General features: G+C 39.4%; 1 protein-coding gene across 7 annotated transcripts in view; it reads left to right on the top strand.

The window, feature by feature from the left end:
• dlgap1a (discs, large (Drosophila) homolog-associated protein 1a) overlaps positions 1-24,164 on the top strand; it is an 811,451-nt gene that overhangs the window by 588,527 nt on the left and 198,760 nt on the right. For all 7 annotated transcript variants that reach the window (XM_073043846.1, XM_073043853.1, XM_073043819.1 and 4 more), the window contains 2 exons: positions 2,376-3,403; positions 22,528-22,742. In XM_073043846.1, the coding sequence (XP_072899947.1) occupies positions 2,447-3,403; positions 22,528-22,742 (1,172 nt within the window). In that variant the 5' untranslated portion in view covers positions 2,376-2,446. The remainder of the gene's footprint in view (positions 1-2,375; positions 3,404-22,527; positions 22,743-24,164) is intronic.

The following is a 24,164-nucleotide window of genomic DNA, read 5'->3' as shown; positions in this document are numbered from 1 at the left end:
TGATGTATGCATCTTCGCTATGCAGATATTCCAAGGCTGAGTGAAGAGCCAATGAGATGGCATCTGCTGTGGACCTGTTGCTCTAGTAGGCAAATTGGAGTAGATCTAGGTTGCTTCTTAGGCAGGAGTTGATATGTTTCATCACCAACCTCTCAAAACACTTCATCACAGTGGATGTAAGTGCTACTGGATTACTGTCATTGAGGCAGGTTACCACGTTCTGCTTAGGCACCAGTATAACTGAAGGCTGCTTGAAGCAGGTGGGTATCTCAGACTGTCAAAACAAGAAGTTAAATATCTCAGTGAAGACTCCAGCCTGTTGATCAGCACAGGTTTTTAGTACTTCACCAGGTACCCCGTATGACCCAGATGCTTTTTGTGGGTTCACCCTCCTGCACATTGCTCACACATCAGCCTCAGAGACTAAAATCACAGGATAATTGGGGACTGCAGAAGTTCGGAATTGTTCCTCCATGTTTTGACAGTCAAAGCGTGATTTAACTTTATAAGAGCTGATAGTTTTCAAACCCTGTCTCAATTGTCGAGCAGCCTTCATTGATACGTTTAGTCCCAAATTGTTACTTCAGCTGTAAGATGGCTTTCCTGAGATCATACCTGGACCTCTTGTAACTTTATCGGGTCACCAGACTTGAAAGACTCTGACCTGGCCCTCCGCAGAATGTGGATCTCATGGTTCATCCAAAGCTTCTGGTTGGGGAAGTCTTTGAATGATTTTGTGGGGACACAATCATCTACAACTGTTTAAATAAAGTCCATGACAACCATGTGTTATTTATTCAGATCCATAGATGAGTCCTTAAACACGGCACAGCCCACCGACGCAAAGCAATCCCATAGGCGCACCTCTGCCTTCTTTGTTGTCCTAATCTCTGGAGTTTTGCTCTTTAGCCTCTTCCTGTATGTGATTAGAAGAAGAACAGCCAAGTGATCAGATCTACCAAAATACAGTCTGGGCATTCCTTAACTTAGCATAACAGGGGCTTACAATGTTGGAACCTCTGGTGTTGTAGGTTATATGTTGATGGTAGTAGGGCAGGTATTTCCTCAAACAAACCTTGTTGAAGTCTTTGACTCTGATTTGCAATGCAGCAGGGTGGATGGTTTCTTGGTTGATTCATGAAAACATTAAGCATAAGATGGCAAATATGAATGCTCCACATGCTGACCAATGATAACCTATGGTTTCAAGCATGGATGGCATTTGCCAAGATTGTATAGGTTCCATCTTTAAAAGAAGAGGGGCGTTCACATGTGTTGAATGAACATGTTGTTTAGTTCATTATTGAGGTTAAGCTGACCTAAAACTGAAAAAAATGCATCTGCTCAGCCATGGATTTGTAAAGGGTAGTTTGAAGGCATGATAAACCTGAGTGATATACTTTGAAAAGAGCCCGAAGTCTGGAAAGGAAAATATTGTTTAAATTGATTTCCAGAAAGCACCTGAAAAAATTAGTCAGTTCAGTTGAACTTCATAGAATTAAGTACAATTTATTGACCTGACTGAGATGTAAGAGAAAAGGACAATAACTAGGTTACGACTGATAAAACTTCACAAGAATCTGTGTTAGAGTCACAATTCAACATATTTATAAATTACGTTGTGATGGGATGAAAAACCATGTATCCAAATAAACTCCAATATTGGCAAATGTATCTGTTTGAAAAGATGCTGTAGAGATTTTGCCAAATAATGAATGTTAGAAGTAGATTAAAGGAAATACGAAGCTCCACATGGCTAGATTGATAAAATTCTATGCATAGATCCAAAAAGAACAATCCAAAGATTCTAATGGAGTGAAGGGGAAAAGCTGTTTTAAAACTGCTATGAAAGATCTTACCGAACTGGAATATTGTCTGACAGCCTATGATTGAAACACAGAATCTGAATGGTTTTGACAGGATGGATGTGCAGAACATATTTTGTCTAGAACAAGGGGGTCATGGTTTAAAGTTGACGACTCAATTTAGAGTGATGGCAAAATTATGCCTAATCTGTGTGCTATTTTCACAGGATTTTCAGTAAATGGGAAAATAAATGCAATTTGAAAAGTTACTTCAACAATGAAGTTACTTTTCAAATGTACAATAACCAAACACTGATCTCAGAATGAATGTGATTGTACTTTTAAATAATTGTCTGAAAATTGATTAAAACATAATCTGAACTTTGCCAAAGAAGTTCATTTAATACGGCTAAGAATAAGATGTTGGAGATTGTTTTAATTGCATCCCTTATCAGCTTCTTGTATGTATGTAAAGGTTTAGGGAATGGAAAATGTTTTCAAGAATTCAATTATATTTTTATTGGAGGACCACCACGTTTCTCACTAATTGTTTCATTTTATAATTTTTAGGGCTTTCTCAAGACACCTCTTGATACTAGCTACAGGTATTAAATGACTTGGGAAAAGTCTGAGTCACAACAATGAAAGGGTTATCGAGCAGCCGAGGCCACCTTCATACAGCCAACTGTGACCTTTCATATGATGCACTTTCCCATCAACAGGAAAGGAAGCCATACATAATCAGTCCAGTTAACTCCCAGCCTGGGGATCATTCATATTACTCCCAGCGGAACTCTTTTCACTCAGACTGCACGGTTCCCCTCAATGACCAAATATCCAGCAGTACCTTTCCCAGAAGACATTATAGTTCACATCATGATCTCAAGGATGAATGTGCCCTCGTGCCCGTACCCACAACCAATAAAATTAATCGGATACCTGCTAATCTCCTGGACCAGTTTGAAAGGCAGCTCCCAATCCGCCGGGATGGCTTCCATACATTGCAGTATAAACGGTCAGCCCTGGAGCAGCGAAGTGAAAGTCCAGGACGGATACGCCATCTGGTCCATTCAGTGCAGAAGTTGTTTACCAAGTCCCATTCTCTGGAAGGTCCTTCCAAGGGAAATATAAATGGCCATAAAGCAAATTCCGATGAGGTGCATGCTGTGAAACGTGGGAAACGGAGCAAGAGCAGAGAAAGGAAGTCGGAATTGAAGAACAAATCTAACATTTCAGGTTGGTGGAGCTCAGAGGATAACCTGGATGGAGATGTATGCCTTTATCATGGACCGACAAACGTGATGACCATGGGTCGATGTCCTGACCGCTCAACATCCCAGTACTTCATGGAAGCTTACAATACCATCAGTGAACAGACCTTGAAATCTTCCCGCAGCAATAATGACATGAAGTGCACAACTTGTGTAAATATTCCCCTGAACGTTGATGCACAGATCATGAAGAAAAGCTCGTGGTCTTCAACTTTAACTGTCAGCCGAGCCCATGAAGTTTATCAGAAAGCCTCGATGAATCTTGATAATAAATCTCTCATGAAATCAGAAACATGCCAGCAAGAACGTTCATGCCAGTATCTCCAGGTATGCATCAAAACAATGTATGTCAGGAGTGATTAAAGTTGCACCCTCATTTATAAGCTGAATTGGTTTGGAATGCAGTGGCCATGTTTGTTGAATACAATCATATTAGTACAGCAGACCAGTAAAGTTCCTGTTAATGCATTGGGAAAAGGTTATCAAGCAGTATTGATTTCATAAAATGTCCTTAGCAAATTATGTTTTGTCTGTTTATATTGGCACAAGTTATATAATAATGCATCCTAGCACCTTTGTTATGAGCCTTTAATGATATACAAGCTGGGAGATTTAGTGAAAAGGAGCAAATACTTATTCAGCTTCAGTTTGTTGCCAGTAATAAATACTCTTGAATTGCTCAATTGATAGTAGATATAAACTTAATTCCCCCTTCTTAGATGTCTTCAAGCTAATTCTCTATATCACATTTTCTAACAGAAACTTAAGTCATTTGTACTCATAGATAATCTCTGCACTATAGAATTTTCTGGAAAACCTTGAGAAAATCAAAATAAGAGAGTGGGGTTGCATCAGTTGTTTTTCCCAGACAACTTAAATGCAACTAGTTTATTCTATTTTTAACATCAAAATATCATTGAATAGGAACTTTTTTTGCTCATTTGCACTGCCCACAAAATACACTAAGCATATTGTCATAGTTCAAATTCATTCAGGAATCTAGTAAAAGAGAACTTCATGCACTTATGCCACTCCTTACCACAGATTTTAGTTTATAGATAATAAATCACTATTTTCAATATTTCACAGTTATTATCTTTGTTCCTCCATTTTAACATTGTTTCTTTTAATGTTTTTAATGACATTAGGATCTGCTAACTTTAAAAAATACAAACATGTCATGATTGTATTTTATTGTAAACATAACTGTTCTTAATGTGGACTAATGATGTTTTAATTACTTCAAACTACAATTTAACAACAATAATAAGACAAAAGTGATTTTAAGGGAAAAAATTATGTTGCATATAATATTTTCCTGTTTTTTCTATTTCCATTCTGTATTGGGAAATAAGTTATGTAAGAGAATAAGGAAATGGCAGAAAAACTGGGTAAGTATTTTGTGTCTGTCTTTGCAGAAGCCTTTCAGAGATAGTGGAGAGCAATGGGACTACAGTGCAAGAAGAGTTTAATTAATTAGAACTTGTTTTTAAAAACAGAGCACTAGCAAAATTACTGCAAGTGAAAACCTATAAATTCTCAGAAGCGGATGTTCTTCAGAATCAGAATCAGAGTTATCATCATTTACATACGATGTGAAATGTGTTCTTTTGCAGTTGTAGCAAAGTTCAAAGACATCAAAGTCTTTAAATTACAAAAATAAAATAAATGGTACAAAATATAAGAAATAACAAAGCACTATTCATGGGTTCATGGGTTATTCTGAAATCTAATGGTGGAAGGCAAGAACCTATTTCTAAATTATTGAGTGTGGGTCTTCAGGCTCCTGCACCTCCTCCCTGATGGTAGTAACAAGAAAAGACAATGTCTAAGATGATAAGTGTCCTTAATGATGGATGCCACATTATCGAATTACCACCTCTTGAAAGTGTCTTCAATGGAGGGGAGGGTCGTGCCTATGAAGGATCTGGTTGTGTCTATAACTCTCCTCTTGTGATTCTGGGAATTGAAGGTTTCATGCCAGGCTGTGATGAATGCTTTCCACCATACTTCTACAATAATTTAAAATGTCTTTGGTAATGTACCAAGTCTCCTCAAGCTTTATCATGACTGCCTCAATGCATTGGGCCCAGAATAGATCAGTAGGGATGTCAATGCCTACGAATTAGAAGCTGCTTACCCTTTCCCCCACTGACAGCTCATTGAGGACTGCTATGTATTCTCCCACCATCCCTTACCTGAATTGCCAAAATATCAGCCTGAATCTTCATTCCAAAGTATTGAAAGAGTTAGCTGTGATAGTGATTTCATCTTCCAAAGTTCCATAGATTTTAGAACAATTCTTGCATATTGAGAGGAAGCAAAAATAGCAGAAGTACTGTAATACCACCATTTAAGAAATAAGAGAAATAGAAAAGGGAGAACTATAGACCAGTTTGCCCAGTGTCATTAATAGGGAAAGTGTCAAATGAATTATCAAGGAGTAACAACATAGCAAGGTTAATATGGATTTATAGAAGTAGAAACCTATTAGAGTTTTTTTTTAGGTTTAACAAGGACAGTAAGGGAGAACATTGGATGACCATAAGATATAGGAGCAAAATTAGGCCATCTGGCCCATTGAGTCTGCTCTGCCATTCAATCATGGCTGATTCTTTTCTCTTCTCCTCCTCAACCCCAGATCCCGGCCTTCTTCCCGTAACCTTTGATGCCATGTCCAATCAAGAACCTATCATTCTCTGCCTTAAATACACCCAATGTCCTGGCCTCCATGGCTGCCTGTGGGAACAAATTCCACAAATTCACCACACTCTGACTAAAGAAATTTCTCCACATGTCTGTTTTTGAAAGGGCACCCCTCTATTGCAATGTACTTGGACTTGCAGAAGTTCTTTCTTAAGGTGAACCACAAGAGATTACTGAACAAAATTTATTAAAAACATATGGAATTGTGAGAAATGTACCGATTGTGACTAAGAATTTGGTAATGGATGGAGAATAATGAAGAAATAAACTTCAAGGAGGCTGTAATCTGTAGGATGCCATGGGGACTGGTGTTGAGTCACAGCTGTTCACAATCATTTCCAGTAATTAAGGGATGAAGTGCATGATATCCAATTTTGTTGTTAACAGATGAGCTAGATGCCTGAGCAGATTGTGAAGAAGATACAAAGTGACTTCAGTTTCTAAGTGGATGGGTGAGAGCATAACAAATGGCATACTCTCTTTGAAGTTGCTCACAATAATTCAATAGTGGAGAATTCAGTGAAGAGGTAGGTTAAAGTCTAGTGCAGACCTCCATGAATAAAGCAGAATGCTCAGTCCCTTACCTGGCTTAAAGGTTGGATAACATGCCAGGATTTATCCCATGTCCAAGATGAGAAGTGTCCTTAAAGATGGATGCCACCTTACTGAAGCACCAATTCTTGCAAGTGTCCTCAGTGGTAAATGAACAATAATAATTACGTTTCATTGCAGTGCTCGTCATATCCTGATGGAGCTGGATTTAACCCAATTGATTCAAACCTGACTACTTTTCCTGAGCCCATCGGCTTATTTTGCTTAAATAACTCTGATGTAATCTGTTCACTATTTATGACCTTTTTAAAAAATTAGCAGTGTTACAAAGGCTTGAGTGATATGAACAGCAGGAGAAGTACAACAAAGTGCCTAGAGCTCTGTTCTACAGCACTTTACTGCTCATTGGCTCTAGAAAATATTTTCTTGTCATTTGTCCTCATCAGCAAAAAAATTGTTAAGTAACCCCTTAAGTTTCAAAGGAGTTAAATTTACTGGATTTTCTCCCCCTTCTCCCACGTTCTTAGTTTGGCTTCTTTTCCTTTCCTTTCCAGTCCAGATGAAGAGCCTTCACCGAGAAGTTCAACTGTTTATTAATTTCTATAGATGCTGACTGATCTGCTGAGTTCCTCCAGCATTTTGTGTGTGTTGCTCTAGATTTCCAGCATCTGCAGAACCTCTTGTATCTGTGACTGGATTTGCTTCATTGTCAATGAAGAAATATATTATGTCCCATGGTTTAATGTTAATGATCTCAGTAGGTGACACATCACCTCTATATAACAATAACCCTCGCAAGTCAAATTGTACATTACTTTTCTCATCCTGGAAAAAATCACTACCCATTCACCTTAGTATGGATTTTGCACTCAGTGAGAAAGTGCTTTGGACTTCTATGAAAGAAGCCAACAAAGAATTAGCAACCATTGTGATTGATTGCTGCTAGGTTTCAAATCAAATTGGTACAGGGACCCAACAGTAGCCTGACCACTGGCTGTAACTCACAATGTAAAGTTTCAAGGGTTCATTTTATTGTTAAATTACGCCTGTACAATACAACTCTGCTATTCATCTTCTCCAGATAGCCATGGAATACAGAAAAACCATGAGAGCTGTTGAAAGAAAATATATCACTTGATACTCATGAAACAAATGTTAACATTTTCATAATAGTTTAAAACAAGATTAATTCATAACTGTTTATAGCTTACATCAATTGAACTGATTAACCTTGGTTGCAGAAGAGAAGGTCACACAGTGGTGTAACTTGTGAAGAATGACTGATTGACAAGCAGCAGCTTTGAAGCTACAGCCAAACCTGCCCATGCATGGAAATCCCAATGTTACTGCAATTCTTCATCAATGTCTTCATTTTTGAGTTCAGCTGTGGAAATATAAATATAATCAAAAATACTCTAACATGAATATAAATAAAATAGAATAGAACTTTATTGTCATTGCTCAAGACAATGAAAATGCTTAACAAGCATAAGTCCTTGATTCAGAAAACTGCAACAAACATACGTTCTTTTCTCAACAAGGTATTGCCAATCACTTCCATAAGGAAAAGGTGTAAAACAGATAACTCATTCAGTCTTGGTGGATAATTAGAAAGTGCACCCTTGTGAATCAAATTTTGTAATTCAATTTGCTTACTTATTGAGGAAAGTATAAATGCAAGCAGTATCACAGGAAGCAATAAACAGTCTTTGTGGCTTTCAATGGAGGAGCAATGTTCTTAAAAAAGATTACTGTACTCCAAATGTCTCTTCAATGCAGATTTCTATTGTGATTTCTCAAAACCCACTCTGAATCCTCCAGTTAATCCATTTCTACATTTCGCCACTGACTACATACTTGAGTTTCAGACTCATTTCCACATAGTTTGCATAACAGTTTTGCTTGAGTGGCAGTGAATGCATTAATTGCAACCCACACAATCACATCTTTAAAGTATGCCTGTAACACAATTTATATTCCACCAATAGTGTGCGTTTCATCTTAAAATAACCATCTGTATATAAAACTAATGTATTGGTGCCAGAAAATAAAGAAAACCTTCCCTTGACTTACCTTTGCATGTCATTTATATGAGCACTGATGATTAAAGCACAATGTTTTCAAAATGATGAGTAACACTGAACTATTGAATTTTCTCTTTCAGATTGTTTGGCAATAAATAAATTATTAGTTCATCCAAAAAATACTAAATTGAGGTGGAAAGTGAATGTTTTTTTTAATAAATAAATTTGATCTGTATTTTGTTGTTGACCCACTTGTGGAGGACAAGAGTAGAAGTGCTAAAATGCTGTGAAGTTCATCCTTGCATACCTAAAGTGCTGCTTTGAATTTTGCACCCTAGTTCTGATCAACTTAAGAATGTAAATTGCACATTTCTTTTATAAAACAAGGTTATTCCTCATAGCAAGTACTGTATATTTGTTTGACATCCCAATGTCAAGTAGAAGTCCTAGCAAAAATATATCAAAGGCCATCAATCCAAACATGAGTTTATTGTTACCTACAGCTGCAGATCCCTTTCATGGTCAACAGACCGAAAGTCAATTGAAATACCATAACATTCTTACATGTTGGGAAAAAAAGCAATTAGGAAGCTTGTGTGTGAAATTTACCAGCTGTGATAAATGAGTTGGGAGCTATTCACCTGGAAACATCAGCTGATCCCTATAATCAGTTCTGGAATTAGGAGGTGAGGCTTAGATTAGCCTGCTTTGCTTTATCATCTTTTTCCTTCTTACTGCTCCTTGTGGCACCGATTTGCATTAACCTGTCAAACAGAAGCAAAGAATTATGATTACTTTATGGATTCAGACCAGCAGTAATGGAAAAATGGTATGTGCATACATAAAGAAACATAAACAATTTCTGTGGTGCCTGACTGCAGGTGGAATTTTAGTAACTGATAATGGGGTTGTCATATTCAGTGGAAATGGAAAGGTCAACATAGGAATGTTTTAGAAAGGTTGACAATTTAGAATCCTGCTCTACATTGACATCAATTACATCTGTTACATGGGAATACATTTACCAAGCAGTATTATTCCGTTAACAGAATGATACTATACATCAATGCTTGCATTTAATTGTTGACAAATAACTGCCTCACTCCAGCCTTGAAAATGAGATTTTCTGCTTTAGTGCTCCACTCCCCTCATCTCCTGTGCACCACACCATTCCAAACCCCCACCACCTACATCCAATGTCAAATTTTGGATCTTTCCTTTGCATTCCAATACCCAAATCAAATATATATATAAAATGCAGTGGTCTTAGCAATGACCATGGGGAACACTACTGTCTTCTAATCCAGATAAAAAAAATACCATGCATCACTGTTTCTGTCCTAAGGTTTTTGTTTCTTAATACTTTAATTCCATGACACTTTGTTGAGCTTAGTCATATACAAACTGCATTTTACAAGTCTGCACAGGCTCTCCTCAATTAGATCAAATCTATCGGTGGCGTCTGTTAATTTTTTTTCTCTCATTATTGTTTCTAAAACTTTACCTGCCGCCACAGTTAAACTGCTGTCTGTGAGCAATTCTCATTTTGAATGGATCTTCACCCAGGACAAAATCCTGCCCAAAATTCAGGATACTGTTTCCCTGCTTGTGATAAATGGGGAGTTAAGTAGCCAGGGATATGGTGGATGATGTATAATTAGACTCATGCTATCATTTACCTCTGCAACAAAAATGTATGTGGTTCGTGTTCCTGCATCTATTATAATTCCATTTTGTCAACAGTTCCTGTGCACTGTTACCTTAGACATTTTTTCAGTACTTTACATCTGAAATGTAATGGTGCAAAAGTGACTCTTCCTTTTGTGATTTGTCTTCCACACAGTTATATCCCTAATTTCATCCTCAAAGTGGATGGAAATGCTGTTACTCTAGAACTCTATGCTCTGCCATATTCCAGCACCTTTCATATCACCTTAACTTTAAAGACTCCACCAGCAACCACCATGTCTTTATCTGTCAAAACCCTACCCTAATGCTCCTGCCTGAGGCCTAATATTCTCTGCCTTTCTAAACCAGCCTCTTCTTTAAAACCTACTTTGCTAACCAAAACTTTGTTTACCTATCCCATTAAAAAATATGATCTTATCTGTAGAATGAGACTCACTCAATAGTGACCTCAAAGAAAACTGCAGGTAAAGACCTATTGACCTTGGTGGTGTGGGTTTTCCTCTACTCTGGTTAATTTCATCTGGCATTGCTAACAGGTATCTCTGAAATACAACAAGTGCTATCATCGGACTGATCAGAATCAGGTTTAATGCCATTCGCAAATGTTGTGAAATTTGTTGTTTAGTTTCAGCAGTACAGTGCAATTCGTAACAATAGAAAGCTATACATTACAAATAGATATATATTTTTTATTTAATTTAATAAGTAGAACAAAAAGGAAGCAAAAATGTAGTGAGGTGGTATATATGAATTCATTGTCGGTTCAGAAACCTGATGGTGAAGGGGAAGAAGCCGTTCCTAAAATGTTGAGTGTGTGTCTTTAGGATCTGTACCTGGTCCTTGTGGTAGCAATGTGAAGAGGACATGTCCTGGGTGAAGATCCATTCAAAATGAGAATTGCTCACAGACAGCAGTTTAACTGTGGCGGCAGGTAAAGTTTCAGAAACAATAATGAGAGAAAAAAAATTAACAGACGCCACCGATAGATTTGATCTAATTGAGGAGAGCCTGTGCAGACTTGTAAAATGCAGTTTGTATATGACTAAGCTCAACAAAGTGTCATGGAATTAAAGTATTAAGAAACAAAAACCTTAGGACAAAAACAGTGATGCATGGTATTTTTTTATCTGGATTAGAAGACAGTAGTGTTCCCCATGGTCATTGCTAAGACCACTGCATTATATATATATATATATATTTGATTTGGGTATTGGAATGCAAAGGAAAGATCCAAGATTTGCAAAGATATCACGCTTGGCATTCTGGCCAACAGTTATACTGCAATTACTTGCAGAATGGAGAAATAGGTTGCAAATAGTTTTTGAGAAGATTAGTGTAAGGTGATGCATTTGACAGAAGGAATGGATGAGGCAGTATAGATCAAATTACAGAATTCTAAAGAATGTGTGAGGGAACAGAGAAACCTGTAAGGTTCATGTGCATAGATTTTTGAAAAGACAAGACATGACACATAGAGAAAGCAGTTAGCAAAGCAAATAGACTCCTGGGCATCATAACTAGAAGCTTTGAATACAACTACAGAAAGCTGTATAAAGATTTGATTAGACCATAAATAGATCATTGCACCAAGTTTATGCCACCACAGTTTTGGAACATTGTGGAAATCCTTGAGAAGGTAGACAGGAGATTCACCAAAATAATTCCAAATGTGAAACTTTTGAAGTCTGAAGCTGGAGAAGCTGAGGTTTTGTTTTCTCTTTGGAGCAAAATAGGTGGAGGGAAGTGTGCAACATCAGGACAGGTAGGCAAGAAAAAAGCTGTTTGCATTTGCAAATGATACAATTACTCAACAACAAAGATTTAAGGTTTTGGATAACAGCTAGGTGTGTAGCAACAACTTTTCTTGGTGATGATCTGAAGCTCATTTCATACAATGTGGTGGAAGTAATTTCACATGGAAGATGAGTAGAAATTGACAGCTATAAACATCCAATGCCTACAGAAGTAGGGTAAGGGAGAAAGACTGATGGAGTTTCTCTACAGAAAGCCAACATAGACTCCATGGGCTGAATAATCTTTTCTGTGTCTGTGTGATTCCATAATGAGTGAATCTCATAATGACAGCAAACCCCCAGGACAATTGGGTGGTGGATACAGCAGCAAGTGATGTACCAGCAAAGCAAAATAGATTTAATCAGAGCCGATTGAAATTAGTCTTCTCCCTCAGTTGAGCATGAAACACACAGCACTAAAGTAAACAAATTAAGTCCTAGTTCCTTGTAATAAGAAACTACACAAAACTCGTCTCTAACTCTCCCTACATTTAATGCTGCAGGTTTATAGAAATCAACCAGAGTTTGGTCAATTAAATCAAGGAAAATTGCAGAGAAGGAAGTAATTCAATTCATTACACCTGTGCTGACTCTTCTGTAAAGATATCCAATCCATTCCATTTCTTTGGTCTTCCCAATTTTCTTTAAGAATTTCTCTTCCAGTATTTATCCACTTTTTAAATATCGCTATTGAGTGTACTTTCACTAACCTGTCAGACAAGGCACAGCAACTCATTAAGTTAAACACAAGAGATTCTGCAAATGCTGGAAATGCAGAGCAACACACACAAAATGCTGGAAGAACTCAGCAGGTCAGGCAGCATCTATGGAAATGAACAAGCCATTGACATTTAGGGCCAAGGATCATGAATGGAAAGGAAGGGGAAAGATGAGGGGAGGGGAAGGAGGACAAACTAGAAAGCAGTATGTGAAGCCAGGATGGTGGGAAAGGTAAAGGGCTGGAGAAGAAGGAATCTGATAGGAGAGACAGTGGACCATGGGAGAAAAGGAAGAAGGGCTCTAGGGCAGGTGATAGGCAGGTGAGGAGAACAGGTAAGAGGCCAGAGTGGGGAAAAGAAGAAGAGGGAAAGGGAGGGGAAAGAAACAAAAATTACTGGAAGGAGAAATCAAAGTTTATTGGTTGAAGATATCTGGTTGAAGACTTCCTAAGTGGAATATGAAGGTTTGCTCCTCCACCCTGAGGGTAACCAGCAGGAAATTCTGCTTTTGGCAGATGGAGTGGAGGTGCTCAACAAAGCGGTCCCCAATTTATAATGGTTCTCACCAATGTAGAGAAGGCTGCATCGGGAGCATCGGATACAATAGACAATTCCATCTGATTCGCAGGCAAAGTGTTGCCTTACCTGGAAGCCTGAATGGAAGTGAGGAAGGAGGTGAATGGGCGGGTGTAGTATTTCTGTTGCTTGGAGGGTGATTAGTGGAGAGGGATGAATGGATAAGAGAATCACAGAGGAAGTGATCGCTGTGAGAAGCAGGGAGTGTGGGGGTAGTCTAAGATGTGTTTAGTGGTAGGATCCTGTTGAAGATGGTGGAAGTTGCAGAGAATGATGTGTTGGATGCTGAGGGTCATGAAGTAGTAGGTGAAGACTAGAGGAACTCTATCCCTGGAGGGCAGTAGAAAGACAGGATGAGCATACATGTCTGAGAAATGGAGATGTGGGTTAGGGCAGCATCAATGGCAAGGAAACACCAATCTCTGAAGAAGGAGGACACCTTTGATGTTAAAAATATTTCCTCTTTGTGCCACTGTCCTTTTGCCAATCACCGTTAAAAAAATTCCTTTTGTTACTGATTTTTCTGCCACTGGGAACAGTTTCTCTTGATTAGTTCCATCACACCCACTGATGTTTTGAGCACATTTATTAAACCCCTCAATCTCTCGGCTCTATTAGAGCATAATGCAAGATTCTCCAGTCGCAATATTTAACTGAAGTTTTTCATTCCAACTCATCCCATTAAATCCTTCCCCATCTTGTCTGAATTATGGACATCTTTCCTGAAACGTAGTGCTGAGAAATGAGCAATGTTCTCGCTGGACTAACCCATGTTTTATAGAGTTGTTGCATCGCTTCTTTGCCTCTAACTTCAGTTTATTTATTACAAAAACCAAGAATCAATTTGCTATTCCAGTACCTTCTTAATGTTCCTGTCAATGTCAAAAATTCTGGACAGAATGCCTGAGGAACGCTGCTGCACCTAATTTGAAAGAGTACCATTTAGTTCATGTAACTTTTTCACGGTGTTCCTACCATAGTGCACCACTTTATACTTCCCTACTTATAATGTTATCATTTTTACCCCTTGTTATCCTGAGAAGGCAGCATTCAGGATGTTCTTGAATCTTTACAAGAGACCCGACAGTGTTGTTGGGTCAGTATTTTCAGGAGAGACAGCAAATAAAAAACTTTGGTAATTTTCTAAATCAGTGGACAATGTAACTTGGAGAGAAGCTTGGTGGTGCTTGTATTCCTATGCTCTGTTTCTTTTTGTCTTTCTTGGTGGTAGAGCCTGCAGATTGTGGGGACGCTATCAAAGAAGACTTGGCAGGTTATTACAATGGCATTTGTAGATGGTGCACAACATGATCAAAATGAGGAAAAGGAGAAAGAAAATGTTTAGTGTGATGGATAGACTGCCAGTCAAATTGGCCATATGTTCTGGGATTGGAAATAAAACCTGAAAATGCTGAAGTTTTAAGTTGCAGAGGAATTGACAGTGGGGAGATGGGGAAGGGGTAGTGATAAAGAGAACAAATTAAAGGCCTCTGAAAGAGTGGAGACCACAAGACATTAAATGACTTGAGCGATCATGATTCAATGGAAGGTGGCAGTAAAGGGAAGTAAATAACAGAAGTGAATCTAGGAGAGATGCAAAGTGGATGAGGCCAAAAGAACATGAAAGTACCTGAAGATAAAAGATGTAAGATGCAAGGTATGAACTGCTGGCCATCTGAAACTGTTGAAATCTGTTCTGAGTCAGGAAAGTTGTTAGAAGATAAGATGCTGTTCCCTGAGTGTATATTCAATATCACTGGAAAAGTGTGGGAACAAAGAGGTCAGAGTGTGACTGAAATCATTAACATGACAAACATCTGGAAGCTGAAGGTCACAGGTTGACTGAATGGAACTATACTACAACATAATCAATCCAATCACTATTTATTTTCTCAAAAGTGTAGGGGAGCATTTTCTGAGAACTGAATGCAATAAAATGGGATGAAATGTCATATCAAAACTGGCAGACAATGACCACCTCCAAAACATATGAGCCTAATCAAGAATCCTTGCATCCAATGGCATTGCCATTGTCAAGTTCCCCACTGTCTGTATCCTGCTGTCACTATTAACCAGAATCTCAATTGGAGCAACCATATAAATACTGTAAGACTAGAAATCATACAGTAGGTGATATACCTCCTGACACCCACAAGTCTGGTGAGTAATGGAATAATCCTCGCCTGCATGATGAGTGCTGGTCCAACAGCACACAGGAACCTTGACTTCATCTCTTGCAAAGCAGCTCCAGACAATTGCTCCTCAGCCAGCACTTTAAAGATTCATCTGTTATGTAATAGAAATAGAGAGAAACAGAGAAAATAGGTGCAGGAGTAGACCATTCAGCCCTTTGAGCCTACACCACCATTCAGTATGATCATGGCTGATCATCCAACTCAGAACCCTGTACCTGCTTTCTCTCCATACCCCCTGATCCCTTTAGCCACAAGGGCCATATCTAACTTCCTCTTAAATATAGCCAATGAACCGACCTCAACTGTTTCCTGTGGCAGAGAATTCCACAGATTCACCACGCTCTGTGTGAAGAAGTTTTTCCTCATCTCGGTCCTAAAAGGCTTCCCCTTTATCCTTAAACTGTGACCCCTCGTTCTGGACTTCCCCAACATCGGAAACAATCTTCCTGCATCTAGCCTGTCCAATCCCTTTAGAATTTTATACGTTTCAATAAGATCCATAAGATATATAATATAATATATATATTCCATAACCTGTGACTGTGCCCACATTGTGTATCATCAGCAAAATGCAAGGTATGAACTGCTGATCATCTGAAACTGCTGTAATCTGTTCTGAGTCAGAAAAGTTGTTATGTGTCTAGTTAGAAGGTAAGATGCAGTTACTCTCCAAAGCTATTTCAACTGTCTTTTCTAAACTTACTACCTCTGACACAAAGAAGCACATGAACTTTGAGCACCTGATAGCACACAAACATCTGCAGGTTCCCCTCCAAATCCTACATTATCATGGCTTGGAAGTATGCCACCATTTTTTACCACTACCTGGTCTAAATCCTGAAACTCCCTCCTCAGTAACACTGCCAGAGTTCCCAAATTTTTGCATTTGTTTCATAAGATAAAATGCAAATAATAATACAAGGCTTTATATTTTGCCCTGTTATAAAAATAAAGAAGATCCTTATTTTTAATTTTAGTGATCACCTAATTCCTTCTTTGATTCCAATCTATTCAAATTAAAATAAAATATTTTGATAGCTTTGAGCATTTCTACAATGTGAAAATCAAAAGATGTATTGTTGGTATTTCAAAACTCAATAATAAAAATTACTTGTGATATTTGTAACTAATTTTCATGGGGAAACAATAGCCCCTAAACAGCCAAGAATCTCGAGCTAGAAACAGTAAGATAGTGAGGCATCTTCCATCACATCCCTATCCCCATGCTCCCACCAATCCTGCTCATGTTCCTGCCACCATCTGAAGTATGTTAATAATTTCCAGAGAATCACTTTCTGTGGTAATTTTACAGCAAACCATAGGAAGCTTAATGGCTTGTGGAGAAGTGGAGGAACTGCTGTCGATGATATTTCTATGCCCTCACTACTCACCCATTACAAAAGTCCAGAGGGATCCTACCATAATATTATTCACCGTGTCCTTATCAAACATGGGAAATAATAATATAGTAGCTAATTTACTGTACTTTTATCTGAACACCTAGATGAACATTCCTGAAGCATAAATTTCAATACTACCCTGGCAGCTAGAGAATTAAAATTCAGTTAATTAAATAAATCTGCAAAAGGAAGCTAGTATTGATAATGGTGAGTAATGATAATGCCATTGCTATATTATCATAAAAAATAATCTCTCACTAATGTTCCTCAGAGACAAGATCTGACCATATGTGCCTCTACATTTGCCAGTATGGTTGACTTAACTGACCTCTGAAATGAGCTGGCATCTGGTATAAATTCGGAAATACAGTAAATGCAAGTCTAGCCCGTGATGCCTGCATCTAATTATGGAACAAGGAACAAAGAGCTGACAACTCGAACTAACTACTACTTAATAAAAGGATAAAATTATTTATTATTTTTTTCCAAAATTGTAAAATAATACTTCATTGAGTGTTTATTTTTCTACTTTCTTTCCATTTTGATACTGCCATTACTTTTGTCATACAGGGCATTTCAAAAACAAGGCAGTAGCTATCAAGCTCTTATGGAAGGCAATATTCAGAAATGTTGTCAATCTTGGCAGCTTTCTGTTCAGTAAATGTCAGTAATCCTTTGTAACCCTTTTGAGCTGCCAGTGTGTGGCTTTGCTAAGTCTGTGCGACATCAGATAGTTCCGCTTTAGTGATATATTAAATGGAGATGTTTGCCCTCAATCCATTGCTTGTACTATGAACCATCTGCCATCTATTCCTTGGTCAATGTGGTAAAATAAAGTTTAAAGTTCAAAGTCAAATTTATTATCAGAGTACGTGCATGTCACCACATACAACCCTGAGATTTTTTTTCTGCGGTCAAGTATTATAACTAATGACAAACAAGAAACTCTGGTATGTGTCCATGGATCTACCTTTATGATGCTTAGGGACAATGTTTTTTGAAGGAATGGCAAGAATAGTTATCCCAAAAGTGAGTTGTCTGGGAAGTTCGGAAACTAATTCACATCGAACAGAGTCAGAGTACACAAGGCTGTCGGGTTGGTTTAGAAAAGATCAAGAATTGGTGGTGAACTACAGTCACAATTAGCCATGCACAAATATAATGTTTTGCAATAACACAGAACTGGCTGAAAACATGTACAGGAATTAGCTCTAAATATTCCTGAATATAAAGTGCTTAGAAGAGAAAGGAGATTATTCTACAGCTTAGCAGAAAGAGGCCCTGAAATATCAAGAACACAGAATCTATCTGTTTAAGAGTAAGAAAGCAAAGAGTAGGTTTATACTACAGAGACTAATTATTCCATGGGTCTACCAAGTTCTGAGAAATATAATGGAGCAGATTTCCAATTAGGATGCAGATATTTGGAAAAGCCAATTTCATTGTTCAAATATCAAGGGGGTGCAAAAGAATGATGCCTAGGAAGAGGATTTTCATCCTGGAAATAGACTAAAGAAGCTGATGGAAAAGATTGTGAGGAAATCATAAAGATGTTTAACGTTATGAAGGACGGAGTAGAGAGAGAAAAGTTATTCATATTGCCAGAGGGATTAATGTACAGGGTGCACAGAATTGAGGTGATTGGCAAAAGCACCAAAAGTGACATGAAAGAAAGCATTTTTACACAGTGAAACTGGCTGCCCATCACCTCCCTGGTACTCTTTCTACTTCTCTTTCTCCCATGTTCCAATCTCCTCTCCCTTCAGATTTCTTCTTATCCAGTCCTTTACCTTTCTTAATTCACCCCTCTCCCTCACCCACCTGGCTTCACCTATCATCTTCTAGCCTGTAGTCCTTCCCCCTACCCCTACTTTCATCACCTAGCTACATCCACCTTCCTTTTTAGTCCTGATAAAGTGTCTTGGCCTGAAACATTAACTGTTTATTCATTTCTGTAGATGCTGCCTGACCTGCTGAGTTCCTCCAGCATTTTGTATGCTTTGTTCTGAATTTCCAGCATCTGCAGAATCTCTTGTGTTAATAAACTGGAACCTGCTGTCAGTATTAAGCCATCCTCACACAGTGCTGAGATGCAAACAATCTTTGTACTGCCCTTCTACACATCTCCCAATGTTGCCTTCATTGTAAGCTCTTGTTGCAAAGCCTTATGCCACAACTTTGTGACCATGGTCAACTGGAATAAGTCCCATCCATCAAATGGCCCAAATATTTTGACAGCTGGCAAACTTATCAAGGATTGTGAGGTATTGTGAAAGTCCCTAAAATTCAGAAACATGTAAGTTTAACTTACAGAGGCAACTGTATTATTGACATTCACTTTGAAACGACAAGTATATATTGTTAAGGCTTTATAAGGCATTGGTCAGACTATATTTGTAATTTTGTAAGCAATTTTGGACCCCTTATCTAAAGAAGAATGTGCTGGCCCTGGAGAGGGTCCAGGAGAGGTCCTGAAGAATGATCCTGGAATGAAAGACTGTTTGATGGCTCTGGGCCTGTACTCGCTGGGGTTCAGAAGGATAAGTGATCTCATAGAAACTTACCAGATTCTGAAAGATCTGAATAGAGTGGTTGTTGAGAGGATGTTTCCATTAATAGGAAATTCTAGCATCTGAGGACACAGCCTCACAATAAAGGGACATTAGTTTAGAATTGTGATAAGAAAAAATTTCTTCAAGCATGGGGTCAATAATCTATAGAATCCATTGGCATGGAGGGTTGTGGAGGCCAAATCACTGGTTGTATTGAAGGCTGACATTGATAGGTTCTTGACTACTTACTTACTGTCTGTTACATCACTGGCATTTCGGGCAGCAATGATGATCCTCCATCTCTGGCAGTTTTCAGGGCTTCCTTCACCATGTCAGTAGCTTCCTCTTCATTTTCACTATTGTCAGTCATGCAAGTCCCAAATGGAAACTCAGGAATTACCATTGCACTTACATGTAGAAGAATTCTTCATTACTGTTTCTATAACAATTTTGTTTTACCTGTTAGGGTCATTAGCCCTGAGTTGAACCTCAAACCTGGAGGACCGGTGGACCACTCTTAAGTCTGTCCTCTACCCTTTGACCTGTTTGGCATGGTGACCCTACCAAGAGCCAAAGCATAAAGGCCTAGCTTCAGCAAACATAGTTCTCCAGGTCATTGAGTCAAGAAAGTGGTCCTCTTGGAGGAGGTTCTTGATTGATAGGGGATTAACAGTCATAGGGAGAATGCAGGAGATGTCGTTGAAAATAACAGCCATGATTGAAAGGTGGAGCAGACTTGATAGGCTGAATGACCTAATTATTTTCCTATATTGTATGGTCTTATGATCAAAAAATCATTAAAAACACCATTTTGAATATTAAAATAACAAAATACTTGGAGGCACCAAAACATATATGCTGTAGGAACTCCTCCTCGAAGTGGACCACCACCTTGTCATGGTTCGCTACATTGACAACTGCATTGGCGCTGCCTCCTGCACGCATGCTGAGCTCGTTGACTTCATTAACTTTGCCTCCAACTTTCACCCTGCCCTCAAATTTACCTGGTCCATTTCCAACACCTCCCTCCACTCTCTTTATCTTTTTGTCTCCATCTCTGGAGACGGCTTATCTACTGATATCTACTATAAGCCTACAGACTCTCACAGCTACCTGGACTATTCCTCTTCCCACCCTGTCTCTTGCAAAAATGCTATCCCCTTCTCACAATTCCTCCATCTCTGCTGCATCTGCTGTCAAGATGAGGTTTTGCATTCCAGGACGAAGGAGATGTCTTCCTTTTTTAAACAAAAGGGTTTCCCTTCTTCCACCATCAACTCTGCTCTCAAACGCATCTCTCCCATTTCCTGCATATCTGCCCTCACCCCATCCGCCCACCACCCCACTCAGGATAGGGTTCCCCTTGCCCTCACCTACCACCCCACCAGCCTCCGGGTCCAATGTACAATTCTCCGTATCTTCCGCCACCTCCAACGGGATCCCACTACCAAGCACATCTTTCCCTCCCACCCTTTTTATTTTCCACAGGGTTCACACCCTACGCAACTCCCTTGTCCATTCGTGCCCCCCCCCATCCCTTCCCACCGATCTCTCTCCTGGCACATCCTTGTAAGCTGAACAAGTGCTACACTTGCCCTTACACGTCTTCCCTCACCACCATTCAGGGCCCCAGACAGTCCTTCCAAGTGAGGCGACACTTCACCTGTGAGTCAACTGGCGTGGTATACTGCGTCCGGTGCTCCTGGTGTGACCTTTTATATATTGGTGAGACCCGATGCAGACTGGGAGACCGTTTCGCTGAACACCTATGCTCTGTCCGCCAGAGAAAGCAGGATCTCCCAGTGGCCACACATTTTAATTCCACATCCCATTCCCATTCTGATATGTCTATACATGGCCTCCTCTACTGTCAAGATGAAACCACACTCAGGTTGGAGGAACAACACCTTTTATACCATCTGGGTAGCCTCCAACCTGATGGCATGAACATTGACTTCCCTAACTTCCGTTAATGCCACTCCTCCCCTTCTTACGCCATCCCTGATTGATTTATTTTCCCCTCCCCCTTTTTTTTCTCTCTCTGCCCATCACTCTGCCTGTTCTCCATCTCCCTCTGGTGCTCCCCTCCCCCTTTCTTTCTCCCTAGGTCTCCCGTTCCATGATCCTTTCCCTTCTCCAGCTCTTTATCCCTTTTGCCAATCAACTTTCCAGCTTTTAGCTTCACCCCACCCCCTCCGGTCTTCTCCTATCATTTCGGATTTCCCCCTCCCCCTCCTACTTCCAAATCTCTTACTATCTTTTCTTTCAGTTAGTCCTGATGAAGGGTCTCGGCCCGAAACGTTGACAGTGCTTCTTCCTATAGATGCTGCCTGGCCTGCTGTGTTCCACCAGCATTTTGTGTGTGGTGCTTGAATTTCCAGCATCTGCAGATTTCCTTGTGTTCGTCATGTTTTGGAGACTTTCTTTTCTCAGTGACCCAGAGAGCTATGTTGGCTAGAGTTAGGGCCTTATGCCTTGGCTCTTTCACCAATGAACTTCCCAGCTCTTTACATCATTCCTTCCCCTCCAAGTTTCACCTACCACCTGGTGTTTCTCTCTCCTCTCGCCCCACCTTTCAAATCTACTCCTCACTTTTATTTCTCCAGTCCTGCCGAAGGGTTTAATCTCAAAGTGTCGGCTGTACTTTTCCCCACAGATGCTGCCTGGCCTGCTGAGTTCCTCCAGCATTTTCTGTGTGCTGCATATATTTCAATTATTCAAATCAAATAAAGAAGTATTAATTTTAAAGCATGCTAAGTTACTTTATACTTGTTGCAGCAGTTTTTAATTCAAATGGCTGGGCTTTGCTATTCACAGCCCAGTTCAAATGTGCCAAAGTTTCAGCAAGTGCCTTTGGGTAAGTGCCAGGAATGAGCAACTTCAAACTCTGCCTCCAGGTGGAGTTAAAAGTCAAAACCCACCTGGAAACCAGGGCATTATGGTCGTTAAATCCTGGATGCTGCAAGTGTTTATTGCCAGATTTAGTTAATTGCTTAATTAAATTTTGTCAGCAATATACTGAACACTGATCATCAATATACAATAATCTTATGTTTTAAATTGTAATGTCAGTTAAGTCAAGGTGTACATTCTTTCCTGAATCTCTGATTCCACCAAACGTGAAATATCATGTGATCAAAATGATTTATAACATGACTTACAGTTCTTATTGCTCAATATTTTCGAATCTTTATCTGACTGTCTCAAGAAGCAACATGTCTAATTTCTGAATGGTATTTAACTAGGTTCCTCAAGATGAATGGAGTGGCTTTTCACCACAAGGCAAGGAAGATGAAATTCCCTGCCGGCGAATGCGCAGTGGCAGTTACATTAAAGCAATGGGGGATGACGATAGTGGGGAGTCAGACACCAGCCCCAAACCGTCTCCAAAGATTGCTGCACGACGAGAGAGCTATCTCAAGGCCACCCAACCATCCCTAACAGAGCTCAGCACACTCAAGTAAGTAACTGTGCTTGGTTAAAATACCAGTTAGTGGGTTAGTACTTAGTGCTGATCCCCACTTGCCCAGAGAATACAGGCAACCCCTGTGTTATACAAGTGCTTATTCGAAGAAAACTATTTCAAGATTTCTGTAATGTGAACCCCTTCATCCCACTGAATCCCATGATTTTCTGTAATGTGAACCCCCTTATCCCATTGAATCCCATGATTTTCTGTATGGTAAACACCTTCATCCCACTGAATCCCATGATTTTCTGTAATGTGAACCCCTTCATCCCACTGAATCCCATGATTTTCTGTAATGTGAACCCCCTTATCCCATTGAATCCCATGATTTTCTATATGGTAAACACCTTCATCCCATTGAATCCCATTTTGTAATTGGGGCTGCATTCCTACTGGATGTTTTTCTCTTCTACAAAGCCAGTTTATAAATATTGGCAAAGTAACCCACTGCCTTTACTTAACACCTGAGGCCAACACTAGACTTGAGGAACAGGTGAGGCTCATGCAGAGGAAACAGCACATTTTCTCAGTTTTTATTTTTAGTCACCTAATACTGTGGGCCAATTAGATTGGATATGGCATCACAATGTTGGTTGGCTGGCAATCACAGGCGAGATCCTCCTCTGCCACATCCTCCCCAGTCTGAGGACCTGTGAACAGAAGTCTGCTGTGAGGCATTTACTCGGATATGCAAAGCCCGGGGAGAAAGATAGGGTTTAGGAAGTTTGGAAGGGATGATACTTTGGGATTGTGATTCATGGGAGAAGGGTAGTATCAAAGGAATTCAGTGGGTTAAAGCAAGATGGTTTAGTGAAAATAGACAAAGGGACAGAGGAATATTTTAAGCAGTTGCCAATGGCTTCTGCTGCTGCCCTCACTGCAGTGCATCAGAGTAAATGCCTCACAGGTGAAGAGCATAGTAGTCCTGTGTTCTGAGACATTGTCCTCATACTGAAATGGTGTGACATCATATTCAGACCTTATCCCCCACTGTTCGAGTACTAAAAATAAAAAAGTGACAATATTTGCATTTTATGTTTAAAAATTTATTTTCCTCACATGAATTCCTAAATTCAAAGTCTATTCGTTACCTCAAAAGTTTTGGGCAGTAACTTGTGAATTCTGTAAGGGCAAATTCCCGCAATTCACGCAGCCGTAACCCAGGGGTTGCCTGTACCGTAATTGTGGGTATTCTGCAGTGGTTTGCTACAATTAAGTGGCATACCTGATTAGAGGCACTTAAGTATAAGCCATATGACGTAGTAATGACATGGTAACTGGCGAATGAGTTTTCTGTTTCTAAAAACTGAATGGAGTAAATATGCATGACAAACAAAATAAGCAGGGGATCACAATGTATAATTAAATTGTTCCAGTTATGTCCAGTACAGGCAGCGTGAAGACGTTGCACTG

The sequence above is a fragment of the Hemitrygon akajei genome, chromosome 1 (genome assembly GCF_048418815.1).
Source record: "Hemitrygon akajei chromosome 1, sHemAka1.3, whole genome shotgun sequence".
Lineage (NCBI taxonomy): Eukaryota > Metazoa > Chordata > Chondrichthyes > Myliobatiformes > Dasyatidae > Hemitrygon > Hemitrygon akajei.
Note: the sequence above shows the minus strand (reverse complement) of the source record. Positions and strands in the feature narration are given on the sequence as shown.